At 35.2% G+C, this 25,217-nt stretch overlaps 1 protein-coding gene and 1 long non-coding RNA gene across 6 annotated transcripts; one reads left to right on the plus strand and one right to left on the minus strand.

The window, feature by feature from the left end:
* The first annotated feature begins 223 nt into the window (after positions 1-223).
* On the plus strand, positions 224-20,270 carry RWDD1 (RWD domain containing 1). Of its 5 annotated transcripts, XM_081296370.1 has the most exons (9): positions 488-793; positions 1,971-2,098; positions 3,154-3,268; positions 8,106-8,171; positions 12,262-12,392; positions 15,971-16,114; positions 16,761-16,893; positions 17,593-17,655; positions 19,975-20,270. In XM_081296370.1, the coding sequence occupies exons 6-9, from the start codon at positions 15,989-15,991 to the stop codon at positions 20,094-20,096; spliced, it is 444 nt and encodes a 147-aa protein (XP_081152496.1). In that variant the 5' UTR covers positions 488-793; positions 1,971-2,098; positions 3,154-3,268; positions 8,106-8,171; positions 12,262-12,392; positions 15,971-15,988; the 3' UTR covers positions 20,097-20,270. The 5 variants fall into 5 exon arrangements, with proteins under 5 accessions (XP_081152499.1, XP_081152495.1, XP_081152496.1 ...); XM_081296372.1 differs by lacking the exon at positions 3,154-3,268; XM_081296371.1 differs by lacking the exon at positions 1,971-2,098.
* LOC308650305 lies at positions 20,122-24,739 on the minus strand. Its single transcript, XR_014022314.1, has 2 exons — positions 22,812-24,739; positions 20,122-22,281 (listed from the first exon to the last, which is right to left on the minus strand). It is a non-coding gene; the product is annotated as an uncharacterized lncRNA (long non-coding RNA).
* Positions 24,740-25,217: the final 478 nt, after the last annotated feature.

Raw genomic sequence — 25,217 nt, forward strand, 5'->3', positions numbered from 1 at the left:
GGTCAGATCCCCAGACCCAGTCCATTTCTCCCTTGGATTCACCTCTACTTATTAAGGCGCTGAGCCTACCCGCCCCACGCATTAGCAGACCTTCTGCTACTCCGCTTATCGGCTTCCGTAGTGGTCCCAGCCTCTCGCTCAACTCCTGAGGAAGCCCAGCAACTTGAACTTGAACTTGGAGAAGGGCAGAAATGACCTGGACCTAACCAACAGCAGGCTGGGGGTCCGCCTAGCTTCAACAGCAGGTAAATCAGAAACCATAAAATGCGCCAGTTCGCAGACGTCACCACCGCCCGCCACTGGAGACAAGAGTCCGACCCAAAGCGTTAAGTGCACCTTCAGCCCCGACTCATCGAGCGAGGATGCCGCGCTGAGGACTTCTCAGGCTCAGGCCCTGCAAAGCGCAGCAGCGGCGATAGGTGTCCTTAGTGAATGCCAGACCAGATGCCTCCAAGATCCCAGCAAAAGTCGTACAGGCGTGGAACAGGCGGCAAATCAGTGCCCCGCTGGCTAGGCCGAATAAGTCGAACGCGGAACTAGGGCTCAGGCGGAGGGCGACGCGGTGTTGTTGCACAGCAGGTCCGGCCTGGCTTTGGACTGCGTTCCTTCCAGCCCGGGACTCTGCGCCTGCGCCCGCCCCGCAGCCGGCGCGGCCGCGCTTTCAGCTGCTGCGCGCTGCCTTGGGATCCGGGCGACCCATGGGTAGCAGCGAGGGCCAAGATGACAGATTACGGCGAGGAGCAACGCAATGAGCTGGAGGCTCTCGAGTCCATCTACCCCGATTCCTTCACAGGTGATTTTCGCGGCCGCGAGCCCACAGCTGCCTCGACGTGGAGTGGGACGGGCAGGAGCCGCCTCAGGCCTAGGTCTCCCTGGCTGGGATGGAGAGGGGACCTTTAGGCCGCGTGGCCACTCCGCCCGCCACACCAAGTTTTTCAGCTGATTGCCAGTAACTCAATGGTTGTTTCCCCTTCTCCGATTGTTCGCTGAGATCTGAAAAGCGGGGTGACGCTGGTGAAGTCCCTGGAAACTGTCAGGCCTGGAATTGGGTCGGGAGCACGTTACTTTCTGTGTAACCTGAATCCATCCGAGATTCAGTGAAATACACTAAAAGATACTCCGAATGAGATTTGTTTTTCCGGAGCCGCAAAGGTCTGAGTTTTCACGTACTTACCCCTAACTCGATAGAAGGTGTGTTTCATAGGATGGTGTTTGAAAAATTGTGGGATTCCCAGTGCTCTTCTTAGAGCAACCTAGAATCAGTGTTGAGAGTAGCGTAATCCCTGGAGTTTGTCGACTTTCTTTCTTAAAGAAAAAGAAACACAACTTCTCTCCCTGGCATTCTGCAAAATGTCTCATGAATGATGTGGCCCAAATTTCTGTTCCGCTATAGTTTTGTAGGTTGTTAGGCTGGTACGGATGTTAGACATCATCTAGTTTGAGACTTTTGCTACAAGTAAGATAACGGAGGTTCAGGAAAGGAAAGTGGTTTGCTTGCTTTGGTACCGCCTGCTAGTTAGTGGCAGGGATGGTACTAAGTATTAGGTCCGGTACTCTGTCCTTTTTCCTCTTCTAGGCTTTGGGGCTTGATATGAAGGAAAGCAGATTACTTATTGGTTGGGCTAAGATAAAATATTAGTGAGAAGTTCATTAGCTATATTGAGAATTCTTATGTATTGAGTCATGCTTCAGTTGATTCTGAAAGTGCGATAAGGTAATTCTATCAATATAGCTTCTCTCAGATTTGAGAAGAAGTCCAGGTAAGGCCATTATGAATGAATAGGCATTCCCCATCCCTCCCTTTAAGTGCTGTCTATCATTGATTGTCAGATATCAGAGAGTAAAATGTATTACTTGATGTCATAAACTGTAACCCCTCTCCCTTTCATTGTTTAGGTTAGTTTTTTCTTGGTTCCGCCCTTTGATCACTACTTGCAATGGTAGCAAATTTTGTTCTGCTTTGCCAACAGGCAGAAGTGTGTCAGCTACCCCAGTATAGCTCCAGTCCTGTTCATGTTGTCTCTCACCAGCAGTAAAACTGTGCTGTGAGGATGTTAAGGGGATGAGTGAAGAGGGGTTTGAGAGTGTCATTACCTGGGTGAGTGTGTATGGAGTCTGGCTCCCTTCTCTATCCTTGCTTATATGTCAATGTCTAAATAAAATGGAATACCAGGGTCAGTTTTTGGATATATTCTTAATGGTGATGTTTGGTGGTTTCTAATACTTTAGACTTATCACAGACATGAACTCTGTAGGTAGAGGCAAATCAGCATAGGTGTGATATTCTTTTCATTATTTTCTTTTGGATGTTAAGGTATCTCTTACTATTATATGTGCATATAAATAGTTAGGAAAGTGATATATTTTTAACCCTAAAATAGTTATGTAAGTATTTCAAATTGTATTATGCCATGACAGCTCTGGTATAGTTCAGTATGTAGAAATTTTGGCAGATACACAAGTGCTTGAGAATTCTGAGCCAGGATAATAAATGATATTTATGAATTTTTTGATGCATTCAAGTATTCTACCGTTATCATTTGAGTCTACATCTCTAATTCCTGATAGCTTTCCTATAAGTTTTGCAATAAATAAATTAAAATGTCTTGATTTATAGTTCTTAGGGACCTTTGTCTTGTGATTTTGTTCTTTATGAAATGTCTTAGGGGAAAGGCAGAGGACTTTGAAATAAAATGTTGCCATGTTTTATCTTTTGAAATTTTGAGAACTTTTAAGGTTTGCTGTTTTATATAGCCTTGTTTTGTTTGTTTCCATACTTTTGTATTTTAAGATTTAAGAAAGAGAGCTTACTCGTGTCAGTTTGTCAAAGAACTAATTCATAGTTTTCTAACTTCATTTTGAATCATAGTTAATATTAGATTTGGTAAATGCTCTTTGCTATTGATGAAGGAAGTAGATACCCACCCCCTCTTTTTTTCTTCCAATGGCTGGTTGAGAGCTAAAGAAAGCAGCATTTGTTAAGTACACATGCATTTATGTGGGTGCTGAAGAGGCACAGTTCTAGTGCATAGACCTACACTAACCTCAGAGTTAACAGGTTTTCTATTTGCAAAGACTTTTTGGTCCAGTGTTGCATTTGTTGTGAATTATAACAAATCATAATACAGTTTCTTCTTTTTGCCTATTCTGTAGCTTGATTGCACATTGATCCAACCCTCCTAACAACTAGTCTTCCAAAATTATAAATGGACTCTCCTGATACCACATTCTCCTTCAGTAGTGCTTCACTTGCCAAGGTCCTGCTAAGGTAGTAGAATTTGGTTATTTCCGTTTCTGTATCAAAATCTCTGGATGTGGGGAGTTTTTGTTGAAATAAATTGGTTGACATCAAGTGAACCAAAAACCAGGTTCCCTTAATTCTGTTTGCCTTGCCAAGAGGTGTACATAAACCTGTATTTGTCCTGTCAATCCTGCACTTAACAGTATATCTTAGAGCAGGAGTCTCTTGTAAAAGCAGTTTTTCTTAAACATACTTTTGAAAGATTAAATACTCCCTAACAACCAAGGGGACTGATTTTAATATTGGCTTATTAGTTCTTTGTGGAAATCTAAGGTCATTTGTATGCTCTGCTAATATACCTTTTAGCTACTGCCTGTTATCTTTTTTTGGCAAAATCCTTAATTCTCTCCATCTCACCATTATCTGCCTCTATGTCACCTAACATCTCTCCTACCCTTCCGTTATGCCCAAGAATCTTACTTTTTTTTTTTTCAAAATTATTTTGATCCACTCACAGTGGTGCAAGTCTGGCATCTGATACTTATCCCAACTCACAGTAATGTATGTGTTAGATTGGGGTATTCCTTCATCAGAACTCAGGATCTCCAACTCTGTTTTTAGTTGCTGCCTTACTTTCACATACTATATCACCCCCTTCTCTGTTTTAAAAATAGGTTCAGCTGTGATGGAAAACCCTAAATAACATTAGTTTTTGAAAGTAAAAGTTTATTGCTCTTGCACATAAGACTTATGGCAGGACCAATCCAAAAGTTCCTCAGGGAAGAGGCTTCTTTTGATCCTTTTCTTTGTCATCCCTAAGGTGTGTTCTCACCTTCTTGGCCTAAATGATGGTAGTATTCCCTTTTCAGGTAACAGGACAGATAAAGAAATTAAGCGAGGGTGGGGCGGGGGTGAAAGCCAGAAGTTTCTTAAGGGAGTTCCTGGAAACTGTCAATGGACATTTCTGTTTTTATCTTGTTAAGTAAAACTGAGTCATTTCATGAGAAATGGGAAATGCAGCTTTTATCGTGGGATTGGTCAGTATGCTCAATTAAAAATGGCATATCGAGAACAAGGGGAGACTCAATATTAGGGGACTATCAGCAGTGTTTCTCAATATTCCTTTTCTTTATTGTACCTGGTTCCCATTTTTTCTGTATAGCGACATCTTGATATTGTGTCCTTGGACAAATCATATAACTTCTTCAAGCCTATATATCTTTTTAATGGGAAATAATGTAAGTATAAATTCTTTATATCCATTAAACAAATATAAGATACCTTTTTTCTAGAAATTTACCATCTTAATTGTTGATTCTTTTAATGGTGTGACTTTATAATTCATTGCCTTCATCAACTAACAGCTTTGATTTTTATATCCTTCAGTTGCATGTGGCCATGGGCATTCCTTGGCAATGCCATCTCTAAAAATTTTGGCTTCTGAAATTCCTCCTTCTGTCCATAACCTTTGTAGCCCTATAGTTCTTTCACTGTAATGCTTTTAGAACTTCTTGTCATGATTTCTCATGGAATGGTTGTTCAGTTTTCTTTCTGGTCTGTCTTGCCTCCCTATTCAATCTGGCTCACAAGGTTCACTGATGTTTAGTGATATTCTTGCTCATATACCCATGGCCGTTTGACTTCCTCATTGACCAAATATTTATTTGTATACATTTTTAAAGAACTTAGTCTACTAGGGAAACAGACATAATGTAAATTTAGGGAAGAAGAGAGAGCCTGAATTGTTTGGAAAAACTGAGGACTAATGGGAGAGTTCCATTAACAAGTGAGTGAGCCTGGGGGAAGAGTGTTTCAACAGTGGGCACAGTGTATGCAGAACCAGGACTCAATAGATTATACAAAGGACAAGTGGTTTGGTATTTCTGAGATATAAAGTGAGAAATGAGAGTCATAGAAAATGAGACTGGACAAATAAGCAGGGTCTAATCACAGAGGGCCATGTCAGAGATTTAGATATGATCTTATAAGGCAATAGTTCATTGTCCATTTTTCCCCTGTATAGCTATAAAACTATGTAGTACACATTGTAGACATTGCCATATCAAACTCAGATCCTTATAACTGGTATAGTTTCACCAATAAAATGTATTTCAGTTATGCATAGTTTCTAGTGTGTTGGCTGTATGATGCCACCCTCTCTTCACAACTGATCCAACACCACATATAGATAGAGAACTGCTGATATAGGCGGGTAATGATGTGATAAAATCTGCTTGCTGGAAAACTCTTGAGAGACAGTGGGTAGAACAGGATGGGGAGAATTATCCTCCATCTCTTTCTGAAACTTTTCCCCTTGATTTGTTTAACATTGTTGTCTCTTGGTTTTGTTACTGTCTCTTGCGGTTGCTTCTTGTAATCTTTGTCAGTTTTTTTCTTCCACTTAGTTGTTCTTCAAATTGAGGATCCCTTTAAAAGTGAATGTTGGCCTTTATCGCTCTATTACATTTTCTCCTCCATGATCTTATTTAGTTTGTCGCCTCTTTATAAGTGATCCCAATTTGAATTAAGGCCTGGTTCTCTTTAGTTCCATTTGCCTATTTCTGATTGCCTACATGACATTTCCAGCTCAGAGTACCTCTGTCTTTAAAATATACCATGTTTGATTTTTGTGTGTGTGTTTTTTGTTTGTGTTAGTGGTATCATGTCCTCATCCTGCAAACTCAATATCTGATAACCATCTTAACTTCCTCCCTGTTTTCTGCCATTCCCATGGCTGACAACCTAGTTGAGAACCTCCTTACCTTTACCTGATTTATTATAGCAGTGACCTAGTTTCAGCCGTATCTAGTCTTGTTTCCCTCCTTCCATTCTATATACTATTGCCAGATTTTTCTCCTGTTTGTAGAGAAAAAATTTTAACCACTATTAAAAACTGTTATGATCATGCCTAAACTTTAAATTGTATTTTTCCCTAGTGTTTTTTGCTTACATATATATACTTCAAACAGAAAAAATAATTATTCCCTATATGATCCTTAAGTTTTCTAATCATTATGATTTTGCTGCCATGGTACCTTCAGCTATGTTCCCTTTCTCCATTTCTACATGCCACCCATGATTTTCAGCCTAACTCAAATGGAATTTCTCAGCTAGAAATATATATATTTTTTCTTTCTAAATGAAACTATATATCTGTTTAGTTCTGCCATTTACTAGTTGTAGAGCCTTGGATCAATTATATAAAATCTCTGTGTCTAAGTTTCCACATTATGAAATTGGAGTGATAATATAGTTAATCTTTTCTGAGACACATTTTTTACATTTTTAACATTACTGAAATACAAACTGATTGAATTATGTGTCATAGCTCAATTGGTAGCTTTTTCTTTCTTAGTGGTATATAAGGTAAAGTGTATCTCATACTTGATGGCATCCTAAATTTAGTGAAATACAGTAACAGTCATGTTGTTAGAATTAAAAGATTTTTATGTAAATACATGGCACAGTCACAAAGTAATGCTAAATTTAGAATGTTAGCTGTTATACCTGGTATAGGATATCCCTGACCAACAGCTTCATGGAATTCTAGAAACTCAGTTGAACTCTTATTTCTAAAGTTGTTGGATTGTTTACATTTCGTGACATAAAAATGCCAAAATTGGTTATGAAAGGAAAGAAAAATTAAACACATCAGCTGTGTCTAATACACATTTGTTAAAAAATAGATGAGACCAATTATTTTGTAAACTTTGTTATAATGAGCTTTCAGTGCTTTTTCATCATGGGCTAGACTGATTGAGATCTAATCTAGTATAATATGAATTCAATGCATCCTTCATCTTCCTGACCAAACACCTTTTTGGTAATCATAGATGTTCACCATTGCTTCAAGTACCTTACATTGCAATTAATATGAAGCCATCCATCTTAAAAATGTGTTGATTATATATATATTTATGATGGCTTTGGGCCATTCTGATACTAAAAGCCAAGTAGTTTCCCTAATGATTTCTTGAGTGATTCCTTGCTCTTTCATTTCACAAAGTCTGCAGATCTGCTGCCAGTGCAGATACCAAGGCTTCCCAGGCACGAAGTAAGACATAGGCTTTTCTGACAGGCTTCAGCAGCCTTCCCTGTAGCTTGAAGTTTCCTTGGTTTTCATCTGGTTTTGAATCTGTTCCTTTGTGTCTCCCCTTTTCTTCCATTAGTTTAGTCCGTCTTTCATTAAGCCAATATTTATTGATTCTGCCAAGCATTGATCTAGGAGGTCTCTAGAATTTTTATAATATTTTTCAGGGAAAAAGATGATAAAAAGATGTAATTTTAGTTAGGTATGAAGCTGTAAAATAATTTATAAAGTTTTCTTATGTAAATGTTGACTTACATGTCTCATTTAATAAACTATAAGCAATTAAATGTTTTGATTCAAAACTAATTCCTTTTATAATTCCATGAAAGATGATGGAGGCTTAATAAGTATCTGTGAAAGGATTAAGTTTGATTACACTTAACAAAGTGGAAAAGAACAAGAAGTATGAAAGTCAGTGAATATCATGAATGTCAGCGGGCAGTGTCTGGTGCCAAACATCATCAAACTCTTTACCTTCTGTTTGAGGTTTTTAGGAGTTGAATTTTTCATGTATAGATAATAAAAGTTAAATTACTTAATGCTTCATTTGGTAAAACATAAAGATAGGTATTTCTTTGTAAATTAAAGAAAACTCATTTAAATAGAAAATTGATATAGGTTTTATCATTTCAATATTCTGGTCAGTCTGTATTTCTGGAAATGAAAATATAGGCTAGGAAGCAGTTTGAAGCCTGGGTAATGATCAAATGCTAAAAAGGAAGAAAATCTGCCATAGGAAGCAGAATAATAACATCTGTGTGTATTTTCTTGCAGTATTATCAGAAAATCCACCCAGCTTCACCATTACTGTGACATCTGAGGCCGGAGAAAATGATGAAAGTAAGTGTCATAAAAGTACTTGTGGTAAGCTTCTTTCTCAGAACTTTCACTGATTCTGCAGTCATTGTGCTAGGCATTGCAGGTGTGAAGGTGCCAAGGTGCTATTAAGAATCTAACATGAATGATGTGTTTCTAATTGATATTTCCTGTGTACACATAACTCCTAGAAAAATAGGAAGTCGATGAGATATAGTCTTGCACAATATGCTTCATTTTATAAGTAAAAGAGACACATTAGCAGTATAGCAGATGGAGAAATGGGGGGATATTTTTGCCTAAAATAAGACTTTGCATACAAATGTTTTTCAGTGATCATATGTTATTCCATTGAGTGACTAGTATTTTTCATACTAAACATGTAGATTGTTATTTGTCATACTAAACATTGTAGATTGTTAATTTATAACATTGCTGTTATAAATGAGACTGGATATATACATATCTTCATATTTTCTCTCTTAAAATAAAGCAGCTATAAAACCAATAAGTTAAAATTAAATTCACTTAAGTTTGGTGGATCATCAAGGAGATGGCATCTGAAGTTCATTTCTACCTTTAGTCTAGTTCAGTTAAAATAGTGCTTTGACAGAAGTGGTATATAAATTGGCATTAGTCCCAAGATTTTTTTTTCCCCATTAGGCTGGTAAGTGAGAACTGTTAATGGTCTCGCTTGATAACTCTGAATCTGTCTTGTACCTTTGAAAATAAGGTGAGCACTGAAATATTTTGAAATCTGAATGAAAAAGATGTTGGATATAGTTATTTTTTACCAAATTGATAATGAATGTACTCTTATAGGTAGGTCAATAAAAAATGCCTATAATATATCCCAGTAAGAGTAAATACTGTGCCCTCTGCTCTTCACTATTTGAAACTTTTCTTTATAAAGAAGTTGGTGATATTATTTGGATTCATATGATGCAGTTTTGTGTGCCAGAATTGGTGTGACAGTGCTCATTGTTAAAAGAATCCAGAAATATAGTTTTCTTTAAGAGTATACTTAAATGAAAAATAAAATTTAAAAATTCCTGCATATTGTTCCCATATCTAAGCAATAGTTTTATTAGGAGCTAATAATAGCTCTGTAATAATATTTCTATACAGTTCATCATTCCTGATTTGAGAAATACTTTTTAAATTTGTTTGAAATAATTATTAGATTATACTATTTTTGTTCCAAAACTTCATTTTAATGAACCAACTAGTAGAAAAACAGGCAAATGGAATGGATATATGATTTCTAGAGGCAACATTATAAATGATTGTTTAAACAGTAATCTCACTAGTAATTGAAAAGGTAAATTAAAGTGAAAATAACATGTCATCCAACACATTTTCAATATTGATGAGGAGACAACAGTATGCTACTGGGAGTGAGTATAAACTTCTACACATGTTTAGGAAAGCCATTGGGTTTTTATAGATTCCTTAGTGAAGCAGGAGATTTAAATATATTTGTATCCTTGATAAGTAGATACTCATGGAATATTTATTCTGAGGAAACTTTTATGCACAAATAAAATGCATACAAGAATGTTATTATAATTGTAGTTTATATCTTAACCAATAAATGGTGGCCAACTTATATAATGGAAGTATGCTTATATTTAATATTTAAGGAATTGGGAGGGATGCATTTGTGATACCTGATGATCTATATGCATATATTATGAAAGAGTAAATCATGCACAGCATTATGAGTATAATTAATAATAATGTTATGGCTATATAATTTTGTTTGAAATGTAAATGTATCTATGGAAACATACTTTAAAGTGTATTTTTTAGAAATACTTCTGAGATTTTTAAAAAATAATTATACCAAAATGGTAACCTTGAGCTCTTCCCAATGATAGGATTACTTGTGATTTTATTTTCTCTTATTGTATTCCTAGGTCTTTTATAATGAATGTCTGGTATTTATAATAGTATGATCAATAAATATTATTTTTTTTTTAAATTTAATCCTTAAAAATGCTAAATGCATTTTAGTATACCTACAGGATGTAATTCAGTTTACCATTATTTAAAATATGTATTAAAGAATATTCTCAATATAATGATCATGAAACAAATAAATTATATAAAACTTCATTTATAGAGGAAAGAAGTAATATGCCAACAATGGTGTTTTTTAGGTATTTATTAGAATATTTTTGTGGTGATACCATTTAATATTAATCTTTTTGCAATTTTTCAGTACATGATATATTATTATTGGACTGGGGTAGAGTTCAGTGTTAGAGCACTTGCCTACCATGTGCAAGGACCTGAATTCTATCCCTAGCACTTCAAACACAAAAACAAAAAAGCATTATTAACTAGAGTCACTATGATGTATCCTTGATCTCTAGAATTTATTCATCCTTTCTGAAACTTTGTACCATAAAATAAATATCACCCACCCTGGTATCAGTTGTAAAAGTCTCAATTTTCATTTATTTGGGTCATTTTTTTTTTAGTCTAGTTAAGTTTCATTGATCTTTTCTCATGTTTTTCTGGTCCATGTTTCATTTACTTCCATTCTGATTTTTATTATTTCTTTCCTTCTGCTGATTTTGTGCTTAATCTCAATCCTTATACTTCTCTCCTGTGTCCCATATGGCCTATGAAATTTGGGTTTCCCTTGTGTGAAATGTTCTGGCTGAGAAATACCACCAAAAAATCACATGACACATAAATAATTTGAAAAACAAGGGTAGAAGGGCTCTGCGACCTTAGGGATCCTGCTTCCACACTGGAAGGAGAGAGAGAGAGGAGTCTGCATTTGCTTTATTTATATAATGGGGATTCAAAGGATTTCAGTGGAATATTCCTTTACCAAATAAGGCAAGAGGAGGGCTGTCCAACGCCTAAGTCCCCAGGTACAGAGCAGCCTCTCTAGCTGATTGAAGACTGAGGTCATCACGAGCTTTGCCAGACTAAAATCTCCTTGCCTCCAAGGCTAAAGTATTCTTACTACACATACAATAAAAATCATAGCTGTGGGAGGTGATAGTTTTGTTAATTGACTTGACCTGACCATAATAATCATTTTATAATACATATGTATTTTAAAACATCATGTTGTATATCTTAAATATAAATAATTTTATTTGTCAAGGACGCCTTAAAAAACCTAGGGAAAAATAAAAATAAATTTTATTTTTGTAGTAAAATTAGAAATGTGTTAAAAAGGGAAGAAAGAAGAATGTCAAAAGAAATTGATTTTATTTCTTCCTAACCCTTAGTACTCAATCCTTTGTGTTGATTTACTCATAAAATTCTTTATTGACATCATACATGAAGATTAAAAACACAATATCAAATCTGAAAATTTTAAGGTACCTCCCCCTACCCCTTGTATGGAGAGCTATATGGATTTGATATTACTTCATCAAAGTCAGGTTTTTAATAATTAAAATGTGTTAAAAGAAAGTTGAACTCTAGACAGAAGATCATTTTGATTAATACAACTTTGAACAGAAAATGCATAGCAGTGCTGCTTAACTTCACATTGCCTGGTGGAATAGAGAACTCACTGAGTTGGGTTGTGGAGTAACAGCTTGCACTAATGTACCCTTAAGAATTTTATTACTGTACAAGAGTCAGATCTGTAAAATAGCACAAGTCAAAAGAGCAAATGAGAATGTATAGCTGAATCAAGTTAAACGTTTTCTAGATAATTTCTCAAAATATCTAGTTCAGAACTGTCATTTAGCCACCAGATAGCAATGCCCTGCTATCATTGTGCAGATATAAATGTAAATTCCAGGGCTATAACCATATCTGGCTATGAGAGAGGATGAAAATGAGCCTATGTCAGAATTTTATTTTATTTTCATCTTTTTATTTTCAGAAAAGTAGTATAGTAAAATGCCAGTTGGTGGTAAATGTGTTTCATATGTAAAAAGTTATTTTTGGTATTTAATTGTTTTTGTTATATATATTGTTTATACTAGTGATTTTCTATCTTAATAGCCTTAATTTTCATTGTGGGAAAATCTATTACTACTTTTCATTGACACATTGTAAATGAATTACTGATTAAACAAAAATACCAGTCTCTATACTTTTAATGTATTCACATCAACTCTTTCTTGTGTCTTAGCTGTTCAGACTACACTCAAGTTTACATACAGTGAAAAATATCCAGATGAAGCTCCCCTTTATGAAATATTCTCCCAGGAAAACCTAGAAGATAATGATGTCTCAGACATTTTAAAATTATTAGCATTGCAGGTAAGGAAATAGTTTTGTTTTATAGTAGTGATATTATTTCATTGGCTCTAAATATTATACATTAATCTAAGAGTTAGAAAAATGCCATTAAATATTTAAGTAGTACATTTACCAAACCAAATTTAAGATGCATTCAAAGCATCTTTATTTTTTGTTTCTCACTGTCCCTTTAAAGTTCTATTAATAGAAGGTGTGCCTATTTAAAGCTCAGTCCAGCCCCTGACTTATCTGTTCTCTTTAGGTAATAAAAAAGCCCAACAGGTTCTTTAAGTTATAAACACAGTTCTAATTTGGTTCTTGGATTGTCTAGTCACATGTGTAGCTAAAAAGTTAAACTGTGAGTGTATGTTACTAGGGATCAAACCCCAGGGGGCTGGTTTTATAGCTCAGTTGGTAGAGTGCTTGCCTTGCATGTAGTCTACCACTGAGCTATACCACCAGCTCTTTTTACATTTTATTTTGAGACAGAGTCTTGCTAAGTTGCCCAGGCTGGTATCAAACTTGTAACCCTTTTGCATCTTGCAGTTTTCCTGACTCAGCCTCCTAAGTAGCTGGGATTACAGGTATATGCCACCATGTTCAGCAAAAATTCTAACTTAGGAAAAAATAAAACTTCTACCCCCTCTCACTTAATATTATAGGTTAGTACCCTGCAGTCTGGGAAGAGGCCTGCGATTTTTTTTTTTTTCTCCCTGTGTGGCTCTTCCTCACTATTCTTAGAAATACCAATAATGGCTTATGACCTCTCCAAAAGGAGAAACTTATATGGAAGAAAAAGTGAATATTGGGAAGTTCATACTAGACTAGGGCGGAATGGGCTCTCCACAGTGAGGGCTTATCATGCTTTGGTAGAAAGTTTTCATGGGTTCTTTAGATACAGTAAGGAAGGCAAGTGAAAGATTTTACTCTACCATTTTAAAATCCGAAGTCCCAATTTTGTTTATTTCTAAGAATTATCCAAAACATCTCTTAACTTTAGATATGACTTATATATTCTAAGGACCCATCCATTGTCCTCTGAGTGCTGATTTTATAACAAAAGTATCTGGAGCTATTAGAGAATGAGGCATGAAAAAAGGTCTGTCAGGAAGGAGTTTTTGCTGATGTTGGGCCCTGTTCATTCTGTTTCCCAGCATGAAATTATAGTAATTCTAGTGTAATTTGGCTTAGCGTATTTAATTTTAAAACACTGTAGAAGACCTGGGATGATTATATTAGTTTGTCCCACATTAATGTTCATTATTCAGTCTGAGTGAATTTTTTTGTGTGTTTAGTATATTATTATTTATACTCCAATTTTCTCCTTTCAAAAAGGCAGTTTTGATTTCTTTATACTTACCTGACATAAGATGTATTGAGGGAATATTGTACTTTTTCTCAAAAAATAGTATTAATATCCAGTTATCAAAAAACAAATTTATATTAGGAAAAAAAAGTCACGAAGAAAATAAAAATGACTCTCAAGCCCACCAGTTGGGTATAATTATCTATTATTTATGATATAGTGCCAGATTTTTTTCTTACACTTATACACCATCTATAATGTTTTATAACATCTAATTTTTCACATAACAATGTATGTGGACATCTTCCCTCATTTTTGATAACTGCATAAAATTTCATTGTATGTATATTTAAGACATATTCATTTTTGCTTGATTTAATATGCAATTCCTTTACCATTCTTATATAACACTATTTTTAAATCCTTAGAGCAGATCTTCCATTATATCTCTAGTGCCTGGCATAGGAGGTACTCAAATGTTTGTTGAATAAATGAAAATAATGAACTACTGATGACTTTACTAGTCTGATGCTTTCTAGAAGTCAAATTGGTAGATCTATAGGGTTTGCATGTTTAACAATTTTATTCATACTGCTAAGTTGATTTTGCCAGTTTATGACCTCATGATAGCCATTCAGATATCTGTTTCTCAGTTTTCCTAATACTACATATTTTCATTAAGAAATAAAATGTTGATAAGATGAAAACAGTATATTTTTATAATTTGCATTTCTAATACTAGTGATGTGGAACTATGGAACTAGTATGATTTCTGAGTTGTTTAGTTTCCATGAATGTTTGTTCATTGATATATTTATTTATTTTTTTGCTGTTCTATTGAAATACTTAATTTTTATAAAAGATACCCTACTGAGATTTGTTAATGAAATGTGTCAAACATTAGGTTAAGTGACACCATCCTTGGTCTCATAGATTTTATACTCTGTTGAGGAATTTGGACTGACAAGCTGGATATCATTATTTTATATGAACAATGCAATAATGGTGAAATTCAGGATTGTGTGGATGGTCATAGACTTGAAGCACTGGAGAAGCTTCCAAGAGGAAGTTGAGATCTAAAGGAAGAGATTTCCAGACCATCAAGGGAATGGAAGAGTTTTAAGAAAGAGGATCAAGATTGTTAAAGGAACAAGCTTGAGAATGGGGGATGAGTGGTGAGGTGGACAGAGAGATAGTGAGAGATTCTTCCCAGAACTTCCAGTTATACAGCATCAGTGGAATTTAAAGTTCAATGTTCATGGTGACAAGAGATGAAACTAAAGAAGTTACCCTATTCTTTAGAAGGGTCTTCTAAACTGTTTAAAAATATGGACTTGGTTCTGATTGGTTTGGGAAGCTGTTGAGGAAAGCAAGAGACTGACTAGATCAGTTTTATGTTGCTTCAGCATATAAATTAGTTTAGCCGTGTATGTATGTATATGTAGAGTGGTCTAGAGAAGTTATGTCAGGGGGCAAGGTCATAGGTTTAAGAAGATCAATTAAATTTTCTTGTATTCCAAACTGAAAATGATGGTGTCCTGGGATAGGGTATTAACAATGTTGTTTGAAAACAATGGGCAGAACAACAGAGGCAGAGACTGATTTTAAATGGGTAAGGATATTCACACTGGGTAGAGGATGATGTGGTTTGCTGAGATTGAGAACCCAGGAATGGGTTTTGTGGAAAACATTTAGTATTGAAGTGACTGTTGGATATTAAATCACCCTCTAGTGGGCAGTTTCAGTATGGGTTCACACTCACGAGAGACTCTTATTACTCATAAATTTAGGATGCTTAGCATAGATGCAGCACATTGAGGAGGATTACAGGAGTTAGCTTGAAGCCCCTTACAAAGGGCACAAAAGTACCCACAGTCTTTATTATAGTAATAGTTTAAAAATTCAAGCTGGCGTCTAAATTCTGTTGTTTTAGCTTTTAATACTCAAAACGGTAATTTAAAATACTGAGAAATGCTTGAGAAATGTTGTTACTCATACTGTAGGAAAAGGTTTTCTGAATTCTACCTATATGATTATTAAACACAATTTACTGAAATACGTGCTTTATGTTGGGTATGACAAATGACATGACTTTTAGAGGAAGATCTCATTATCTCATATACAATCACTTCTTAACATGTTCATTTATTCTAGTGTATGAATATATGGTGTAACTGAATTGTAATCATGTTAGAAACATGTCTTCCTTCAGTGATTACACTAAAACATTTTATCATAGGCTAGTTTCTATTTTTCTAAGAAGTGTGTTCTTCACCACCTTTTTGTTGCATAGGCTGAAGAAAATCTTGGTATGGTGATGATCTTTACTCTAGTGACAGCTGTGCAAGAAAAATTAAATGAAATAGTAGATCAGATAAAAACTAGAAGAGAGGAAGAAAAGAAACAAAAAGAAAGAGAAGCAGAAGAAGCAGAAAAGGTACATTTATTCTCTAAATCTGTTGTATATGGTTAATTACTATAGGTTTTTCTACATTGGAAATTTTGATTTGTTTTGAAATTACAAAAACAAACATTTTGTAAATTTTTGAAGAGTTTAGAAGTCTCATTTGGTTGGTGGAATAGCATGAGTAATGAATTCTAGTCAGTTAGATAAGTAAAGCTCATACCAGTAAAACCAAGAAATGTAAATATTTTACTTATCATATAGAGTTTAGAATGATAAAGTTGCTGTCACAATGATCTGAGAACCTCAAATTCTAAAACGAAGTTAACTATGATTTATTCTTATAAATTTATATGTATTCAACACATATTAAAACTGACAGCATTCTTCTTAATGGTAAATATCAGTGGTAAATATAGTAACTACACTGTATATTATTTTTGTTTTTTGTAATAAGAATAAAAAAGAAATGGGCTTTTCCAGAGCAAGTTGCCAAAACCAATGAAAGTAGCCAGGACAGGCAGAAATCAAATTAAATGTTTCAAAATTTCAAACATTAATTTTTCTTATAAATTGTTTCTCTTCTAAGTTGTACTTATTTAACTAGAAGATATTGTTAGGCTTCATTTGTGAAACTGTCATGTCAGTCTGTTGAGTTATGTCATTTTTATTTTCTAAGCAACTATTCCATGGCACTCCTGTTACAATAGAGAATTTCTTAAGTTGGAAGGCCAAGTTTGATGCAGAACTTTTGGAAATTAAAAAGAAACGGATGAAAGAAGAAGAGCAAGCAGGAAAAAATAAATTAAGTGGTATGATACTCCCCTACCCCGTATTTTTTTCTGTTACCCTCAAATATTTTGGTATCCTTTCTTGTGCAGCAAGAGGATTATTTGAACAGATTTTTATAAGACAATAATATTCGTAGGTATCTAGGACAAAAAGAAAATATATCAACATGATGTTATTTTTTTAAAGTATAGTTTATAATTCATTTTTCCTCCAGTACTGAGGATTTATTCCAGTGACCTTCTGTCACTGAGCCATGTCCCCAGCCCTTTTTCATTTTTTATTTTGACATGGGGTCTCACTAAGATGACAAGGCCTGCCTTGACTGTGGTCCTTCTGCCTCAGTCTCTCAAGTAATTGGGATTACAGGCATGTTTCACTGTGCCTGGCTGTGAGGAATTTTTATGTCTGATTTCTGGTACAAATATTACAAATAATAGATCTTGAAATACAGGAATATTTAAGGTAATAAACTTTATATAGAGGCAATCTCATTTTTCTAGGACTCTAGATAAACTAGATTTATCACTTGTTCCATTTTAATGTGAATATATTTCATATACCACTAGCTACTGAATGAATTAATATAATTCATTGAAATTTATCAGAAGATGGATTTTCAGACTTGTTTTCCTTAATTGTTACTTTTTTTTTTTCCAATGTTCGTAGGGAAAGTGAATGAATACTATGCCATTTTAGTTAAATATACTTGTGTCTTTTAGGGAAACAGCTATTTGAAACAGATCATAATCTTGACACATCTGATATCCAGTTCTTGGAGGATGGTAAGATAACATCAGAATTCCATATATGTATAATGTTGTCTTTAATTTTAAACCATAAAGATCAGAGTGATAATTCAATGTAAATTTTTCCTCCCAAGACTGATGAAAAATTCATTTTGAAGCAAAAATTCTAACATTTGATCAATTAATGCATTTGAACTGAATATTTTAATCCTACAATAATATACTATTTAAAAGTTTTATGATAATTTAAGCAATCTCAAGATAGGGATAGACAATTTTGGGGACAAGAAAACAGGCCCATTGTGACTCAGATGACCTGTTTCCCCCAAATTTCTTGTATCACAACTAATTTGCATAGTTTCTCATGGAGCTTGTCCCCTTTGCTTCCTTTATCCTCCTTTGTCTCCTACCTTTTACCTCTTGGTTTTCCATCTATCCATTATCCATCCATATACTTATAAATATTTATTATATAACTTGGACACTGAGATTATAGCAGAGAATAGTATAAAGCAATTTCCTGTCCTCATGGAGCTTATGGCCTACTTATATATTTTTTTTTAAATTTTTTTTTTAGTTGTAGATGCACATAATACCTTTATTTTATTTACTTATTTTCATGTGGTGCTGAGGATAGAACTCAATGCCTCATACTTGCAAGGCAAATGCTCTGCCACTGAACTAGAATCCCAATCCTGGCCTACTTATATTTTTATACTGGACTCTACACTCAGTCGCACCTCTAACATGACCCTAGATTTCTGTACTTTGTGAAATTTCTGCAAGCTCCATCTTGCTAGGTGGGGATCTTCTAGCTTTTGGCCTTTCAAACTGCTTCTGCTTTCTCTGATATAGAAGGTTAGAATTATAAAGGTGTTATGTTTATAGAGGTTAAAAAGCAACCTTGAAGGGGCCCACTGCTAATCATTCCTTTTAACCTTGCTGGTACTCACTTTTCTTTTTTTTAATGTATCTTATTACCTTCTCTGTAGCAGATTTTTAATTATCTAATTTTTGTAGTCTGGAAAAAAAATAAGTAAAAACCTAGCAAGCCTGTTCCTTTCTCTCTCTCTTTTTTTTTTTTTTTTTGAGAAGTACTAACTCCAAAGCTTCATCTCATTCTCTCAGAACAAGTTTTAGTGTCACTCATCCTTCATTCCTTTCCTTTTGTGATGGATCAAATTCCTTTTCATATCCAGTAAGTTACCAAAACATACCTATTGATTTTGCCTCTGAAATGTCTTCTCATCACTTTCCTTCTCTTACTTGAAGGTTTTATCATTTTCACTTGGACTTTTGTAGTAGCCTCTGAAACTGTATCCCCAAATCTGTTCCTCCTTCTAATGTCTTTATCTGTTTTATTGTTGCTGCCTCTGAGATGGAATTTCTAAAACCTATATTTAATCATAAACCTCTCTTTTTTAATTCTTTCATGTTTTCCATTAGTTTGAAAAAAAGGTTGACTTATGCTGTCCTCTGTCTGACTCTTATCCATGTTTTATCTGATGGTATTTTTCCTAAAAAATCTTGCCTTCCAGTTCGACATATTCTTGCCTTTGTATACATTTCTACCAAGAATTGCTTTCACCTGATCTTTTCTTCTTGGTCCATTCATATATATCACAAAGATATTTTAGAGTTCATCTGTTCTGTGAAACCCTACAGAGACAGTTATTCTTTGACTAGGGCTTAGCATTTTATATTTTTCTTTCTGATCTACTCATAGGCATGAAACAACACTTGTTCTCTTTATATTCTCATTACAATGAATGTCAGTAAGTGAATCTGAGAGGGAAGGAAGTTTACAATGTGTGGGGATTCACTAGAGCTATGCTATCCTTTATTTATCTACTTCAGACAAAGTGAAGAGTGATATGTTTAATGGGGAGCCTGGCTATGCTTACTGTAGGGCTCAGACACATGGAATCTTGAGAAGTCTATTGATTAGAAGGAGGACTGATGGAGAGAAAAGGTCAAGTTCCATCTGTCAATTAATTAGCAAGTATAAGAGAGATTCCTGGTACAAGTCTCATTGATAGTTAACTTACTATAACCAGGGTAACATATCTTCAGTATATAACATGCCATATTATAAATATGCATTCTATGATAATCCCTTAACAACAACAATAACAACAAGAGATTTTTGAACTGTGACCTGGAAGAATGAAATAGCTTTTAAAGTGTTAAGAGTCTCTACTGACAAAGAAAGATGTGATTTGCACTAATAGTTTGGAATTTCGTGAGTGACACCTCCTATATACACTGAGAAGTTTCTGTCTGGTACTCCAGTGAGTTCTATGTTTGATTTTTTGAGTATAAAGCTGAGAGGGAATTTTGTTTTGCTTTTTGCAGCTGGAAACAATGTGGAGGTAGATGAGTCTTTGTTCCAGGAAATGGATGACTTGGAGCTGGAGGATGATGAAGATGATCCAGACTACAATCCTGCTGACCCAGGGAGTGACTCAGCAGACTAACAGACTGTCCCCATCTGCAGAGAAGTTGATTGCCACAGCATCTGTGGCTATGCTGAGAGGGTTTTGATTTTCCTTTCTTTTTTTCTAAGAAAAAAAATAATTTTCAGGAGAATATTCTTCTGATCACTTTCATCACTGACTTAATAAACTGACCTTAAAGTTTCAAATATAGAATGTTCATGTCTTCTAATTGATGAGCAGAAGATTACATATTTAAAGGTATTTAGTGTTGAAGAGAGATCCTTCCAATAACACCAAGACTTGAGGGTAGGCTGTGGCATGTGAGGGTTCATACATGAAGAATCAGAATAACTCAGAATTTCTCTGCTTGTGACCCTTGTTTCTTTGGTTTCTAAGTGTTATCATTTGTATTAGAAGGCTGAGGCAAATACAGAATTAATCCTAGATCCTTCCGACACAATAAATTTAAGTCTTAATAAACCAGAACCCATATTATAGGCAGGAAAAAAATGGATTTCATTATAATAGTAGTATTAGAGTCAGATTTTGTGGTATTTTTAAGAGATGTTTATTCTTAGGTCACTTCTCAGGTAAGACTTTGTAAGTCCCAGTCTGCATTTTTAAACAGTGAAATTGGATACCAGTTCTACAGGTGATTCTGATGCATACTCCTGATTGAACTACCGTCTTGCAATTGTGACATCTGTATGTTTTAGTGTTTCTCTGCTGCTTTCTAATTAGCCAGTCTGAAGTGGTCTGAATTATAAGAGTTATATACTGTGTGCAAGGGAACACATCAATCTCCATATATGTGTAAGACTATCTTTGTATTAATTTGAAATGATTGACGGAGGGGTACCTTATGGGAGAGCCAGGCTTCATGTGAGTTTTCCAGTCTTTGAAGCCATGGAGGATTAATCCAAATCCAGTGGGAAATCATTTGTGGTGTTGTAAAGAGCTGCCTTTAGTCGAAAAAGACCCATGCCACATACCTGCAAACAAAACTATATCAATCCCACATTGACTTTTGGACTTTTGTTATTAAAAGCCAAATTATCATTGGGTAATTTATTACTTTTTTAAGGAAACTTCTAGTCAGTCTTGATGCCAGAGCAATAGAACAGAATAGCAGGGAGAGATCCAAAAATTATTACGTGAGGTTTTGTTTTTCCTAAAAGCTCCTGATGAAAGCTGTTTAAAAGATACATAAGCACGTGGAAGAAGCAGACTAACTGGGGCTAAAACAGCAGTGAGGAGCCATGTAATACTGAGTTCAGTGAAGACTTGACCTCGCAATATCAAGAATGATTCCCGGGCCTTGGGATGTAGCTCAATGGTAAAGTGCTTACCTAGTACGTGTAAGGTTCTGAATTCAATCCCTAGTACTGCTAAAAAATAAAAAAGATTTCTCTCTCCCCGTCATGTTGTTTTTAAGCATCAGTTTTATACATTTCCTCTAGGTATTGAAATGGCTTTCCACTTTTGTCATTTCAGACTATAGGCAAAACCTGTGATTAAATAAATATAACCTGGTTAGTTCTAATATCATTTCCAAGTCTTTTCATGTAGGAATTCAGTTTGCTCTTGGCATTATTTTGGGAATTAAACCACATTCAGCTTCTCAAACCAGAGCACACAGACTCCCAGGATGAGCAATGGCATGACTAATGGTATATGAAGCAATAATTAGCATGTCTTGGATTATCTGCTTTTTCTTGGATTTGGGCAAATCTTTGTTTAGCTTTTCTACTTGAGCCAAGTTAAATTTTACTAGGTTAAAAATAAAAACTCTGTATTCATTACAGTGTACTCTAGTAATGTTGTCATGGAGCAAGCAGCTAGTATTGTTGAATGAATGAATTATAGAATAGAATGCAAAGTGATGTACTTCAAAAGATACAACATGAGACTTCAAAGAAATTTCTTTTTTGCCATCTACATCTTTGGACAGTAGTAGATTTTACATTACTTGATGTACTTTTGCCAGTGGGGTTCTCCTAGGTAAAAGGCTGAACAGGTTGTGATCTAAGGCAGCACATTAAATGGTTACGTGGACATTGCCTGGTTGGGATAGAATCGAGGGGAGTGATCAGTCACATCTCAATGGAAAGACTGAGTTTAATGATGGTGTTGTCACAAACTCAAGATACATGTGCCAAGAAGGAAAGAGATGCATCTAGACCAAGAAAATTATTGTGGGTTTTCAGTATTTGTGTGTTTTCCCCTTTTTTTGTTTTGTTTTGTTTTGTTTTGTTTTCTTTTTTAAATTTTTAATTTGTTATGTATGACAACAGAATGCATTACAATACATATTACACAAATAGAGCACAATTTTTCATTTCTCTGGTTGTACACAAAGTAGAGTGACATCCTTCATGTTTGCGTACATGTACTTGGGTTATGATGACCATTGCATTCCACCGTCTTTCCTACCCCTCTGCCCCCTCCAAATATTGATTTTTTTTGCCCTCCCCTTTTCCCGGTTGCCCTATCTAGAGTTCATTTAATCCTCCCATCCACCCCCCACCCCACCCGCAGCATATTATGAATCAGCATCCTTAAATCAGAGAAATCATTCAGCATTTGGTTTTGGGGGATTGGCTAATTTCACTTAGCATTATATTCTCCAACTCCATCCATTTACCTGCAAATTCCATGATTTTATTCTCTTTCAATGCTAAATAACATTCCATTGTGTATATATACCACATTTTCATAATATATATATTGAATAAACACCTTTTGTGTTTTCACTTTCGTTAGGTGTGTTGAAGTACAAATGAAAAGCAGGGGAACTGTCTCAATATATGGTGTTTCTCTTTTGAAGAATATGCATTTCAGATAGTAAAAGTAGGAGACATTATATGATTTTATGTCAAAATGAATCACACTCTTTAATAATTTTAGGGAGTGATCTTAGAGACCATTGAATGGTAGGTAAACTATTTCAGAAGAAAGTGTTAATTTGTGTAACTGTGGAAATGTGAATGACACCAATTAGCTGTTTTAGGAACTGTGTCAGAGTGCCATTAAAAAATGCTGCCAAAATGGTAATTATTAGCTTTTCAGGTTTCATTTTAAGTGGATTCATGTGACCTTTTGGTCAAGTTACTTGTGTCAGAAGGTGGCTGACATTCTCATTGTTGGTCAAACTCATCAAAAGACTTATAGAAATGGCCTATGATGATTTAAATCTTACATCTAAACTTATTTTGCATTATCCTGTGTATGTGACTTATCCTCAACCCAGTTTTCATTTTTTGGTCCAACTTTTAAAAATTTCATTTTCACAAGCACTTTGGAAAGCAAGAAAGATACACACAAATTTACTTTGGTGTTGCTGATTGGGAATGTTCACTTTGAAAGATCTGTTAACTAAGCTGACTTATTGAGCCATGAGCCAGTAAGGTGAGCAGCTGATTCAGTTAACACTTGAGTGCTACTGCGTGCCAGCTGTCCTTTGTGGTAATGTGAATGTCCTTTCCCTCCTCACTGTGAAAGGAAGTAAAATAATGCAGTTTGGCCCCGTGTTTTCATCTGACCAGCACTTTATCCACTTGTAGCCATACCAAATTATAGGTTAGGTTCTGTTATAACCACTTTCAAAGACACTCCCCAATATGCCACAAGTGAGCACACCAACACAAATGGTATTGTTTGCAGTCCTGAACCACCAAGTTAAGTGGCTTTTCATTGTTTCTCAATTCTGTGATTGCAGCTAAATATTTTAGGTATATTAGGCCAACTGAGAAGAGAGCACTGGGTGGAAGAGGAGATAGGAAGAGTAAGAGAGACAGACTGATTCATACTCTTGGAAAAGTATAGTCTCTGAATGAGGCTAATGAGAAAAAGGGTTGTTTTCAAAGAACTAAGAGAATTGTTTCCCATAGCTAACCAAATCTTTCCATTTCCTTTTACATTTAATTAATGTTTTGAAATAATTGTTGTATTTTCCTGCCTGTTGGCTTTTTCAGTTAGGCATTTGCTCATCCTAAACATACTCAAGAGTTTCTTCCTCTAGTTCCACCTCATCGCTACATTTGCAACAATTTTTCTTTGAAAGAACACTCTGCTAGTTTTTCTTTCTTTACTTGCACAGAGGTGAAGAGTATTTACTTTTGGAAATTCTTCACTGTTGCAACTTTTTCATCTGAACAATGTACCATGGGATTCGTTGACTGAAAATAAGTCAAAAACAAAATATATTTAGTTCCCCCACCTTTTTTAAAGGTATTTAGTCCCTCCAAAAGCAGGGGGGCAGGGGTGGGGCATAAACTATCTCATGATGCACGTATATGCCAGTACTAAAATAAATTTTTATAGCAACAAAAAAAAAATCAGTGATTAGAAAATGAGAAACAATAGCTTTGATGAAGTTTGCATTTTAAGCAAATCATAATTGCCACTATTCTCTTTCCTTGCTATTATTAACTAATTTTATGGGAGATAAAGATAAGTTTGAGATAGGAAGTCTGCACATTTGTTTCTTATGTGGGAAGGTTGGTGTTTTTCTGTTTATCTTCATTGGAAATCAATTGATAATGAACTTGAGCCAGTGCTGAGGGGCTTTAGCACAAGAGAAAACAAGACGTAAGAGTGAGGATTTAATATTATTTAAAAATTAATATGTTAGTTCACCAGTTATGTTGGCACATTTGTTAGTATGAGAATGTATGGTACAGTTTTTTTTTTCCTAAAGAGAGAGAGACAGAGAGAGAGAGAGAGAGAATTTTTTAATATTTATTTTTTAGTTATCGGTGGACGCAACATCTTTGTATGTGCTGCTGAGGATCGAACCCGGGCCGCACACATGCCAGGCGAGCGCGCTACCGCTTGAGCCACATCCCCAGCCCGGTACAGTTGTTTAGAATGGTGAGGATTGAAATAGTCATACACAAGTAGTGTGAACTTGAAGAAAATTCACTGAACCTGTCTGATCCTTGTATCATCTGTAAGGGTGGGGATGATAATATTTAACGATTCATTTTTAGAGCGAGAACATTGTTGCGTTACTGGTCAGTTACAGTAAAGCTTTTCACTGGGCTTTGCCTATAAGTATTTCCCGATGCATCTTATTCACAAGCCCTACACAATTGAATTGCAACGCTGTATTCTTCTCCACCTTACTTTGTCATGATATCAAAACATCTAAACCCAGAA

The sequence above is a fragment of the Spermophilus citellus genome (assembly GCF_964194105.1).
Source record: "Spermophilus citellus genome assembly, chromosome: 5".
In the NCBI taxonomy this organism is placed as follows: domain Eukaryota; kingdom Metazoa; phylum Chordata; class Mammalia; order Rodentia; family Sciuridae; genus Spermophilus; species Spermophilus citellus.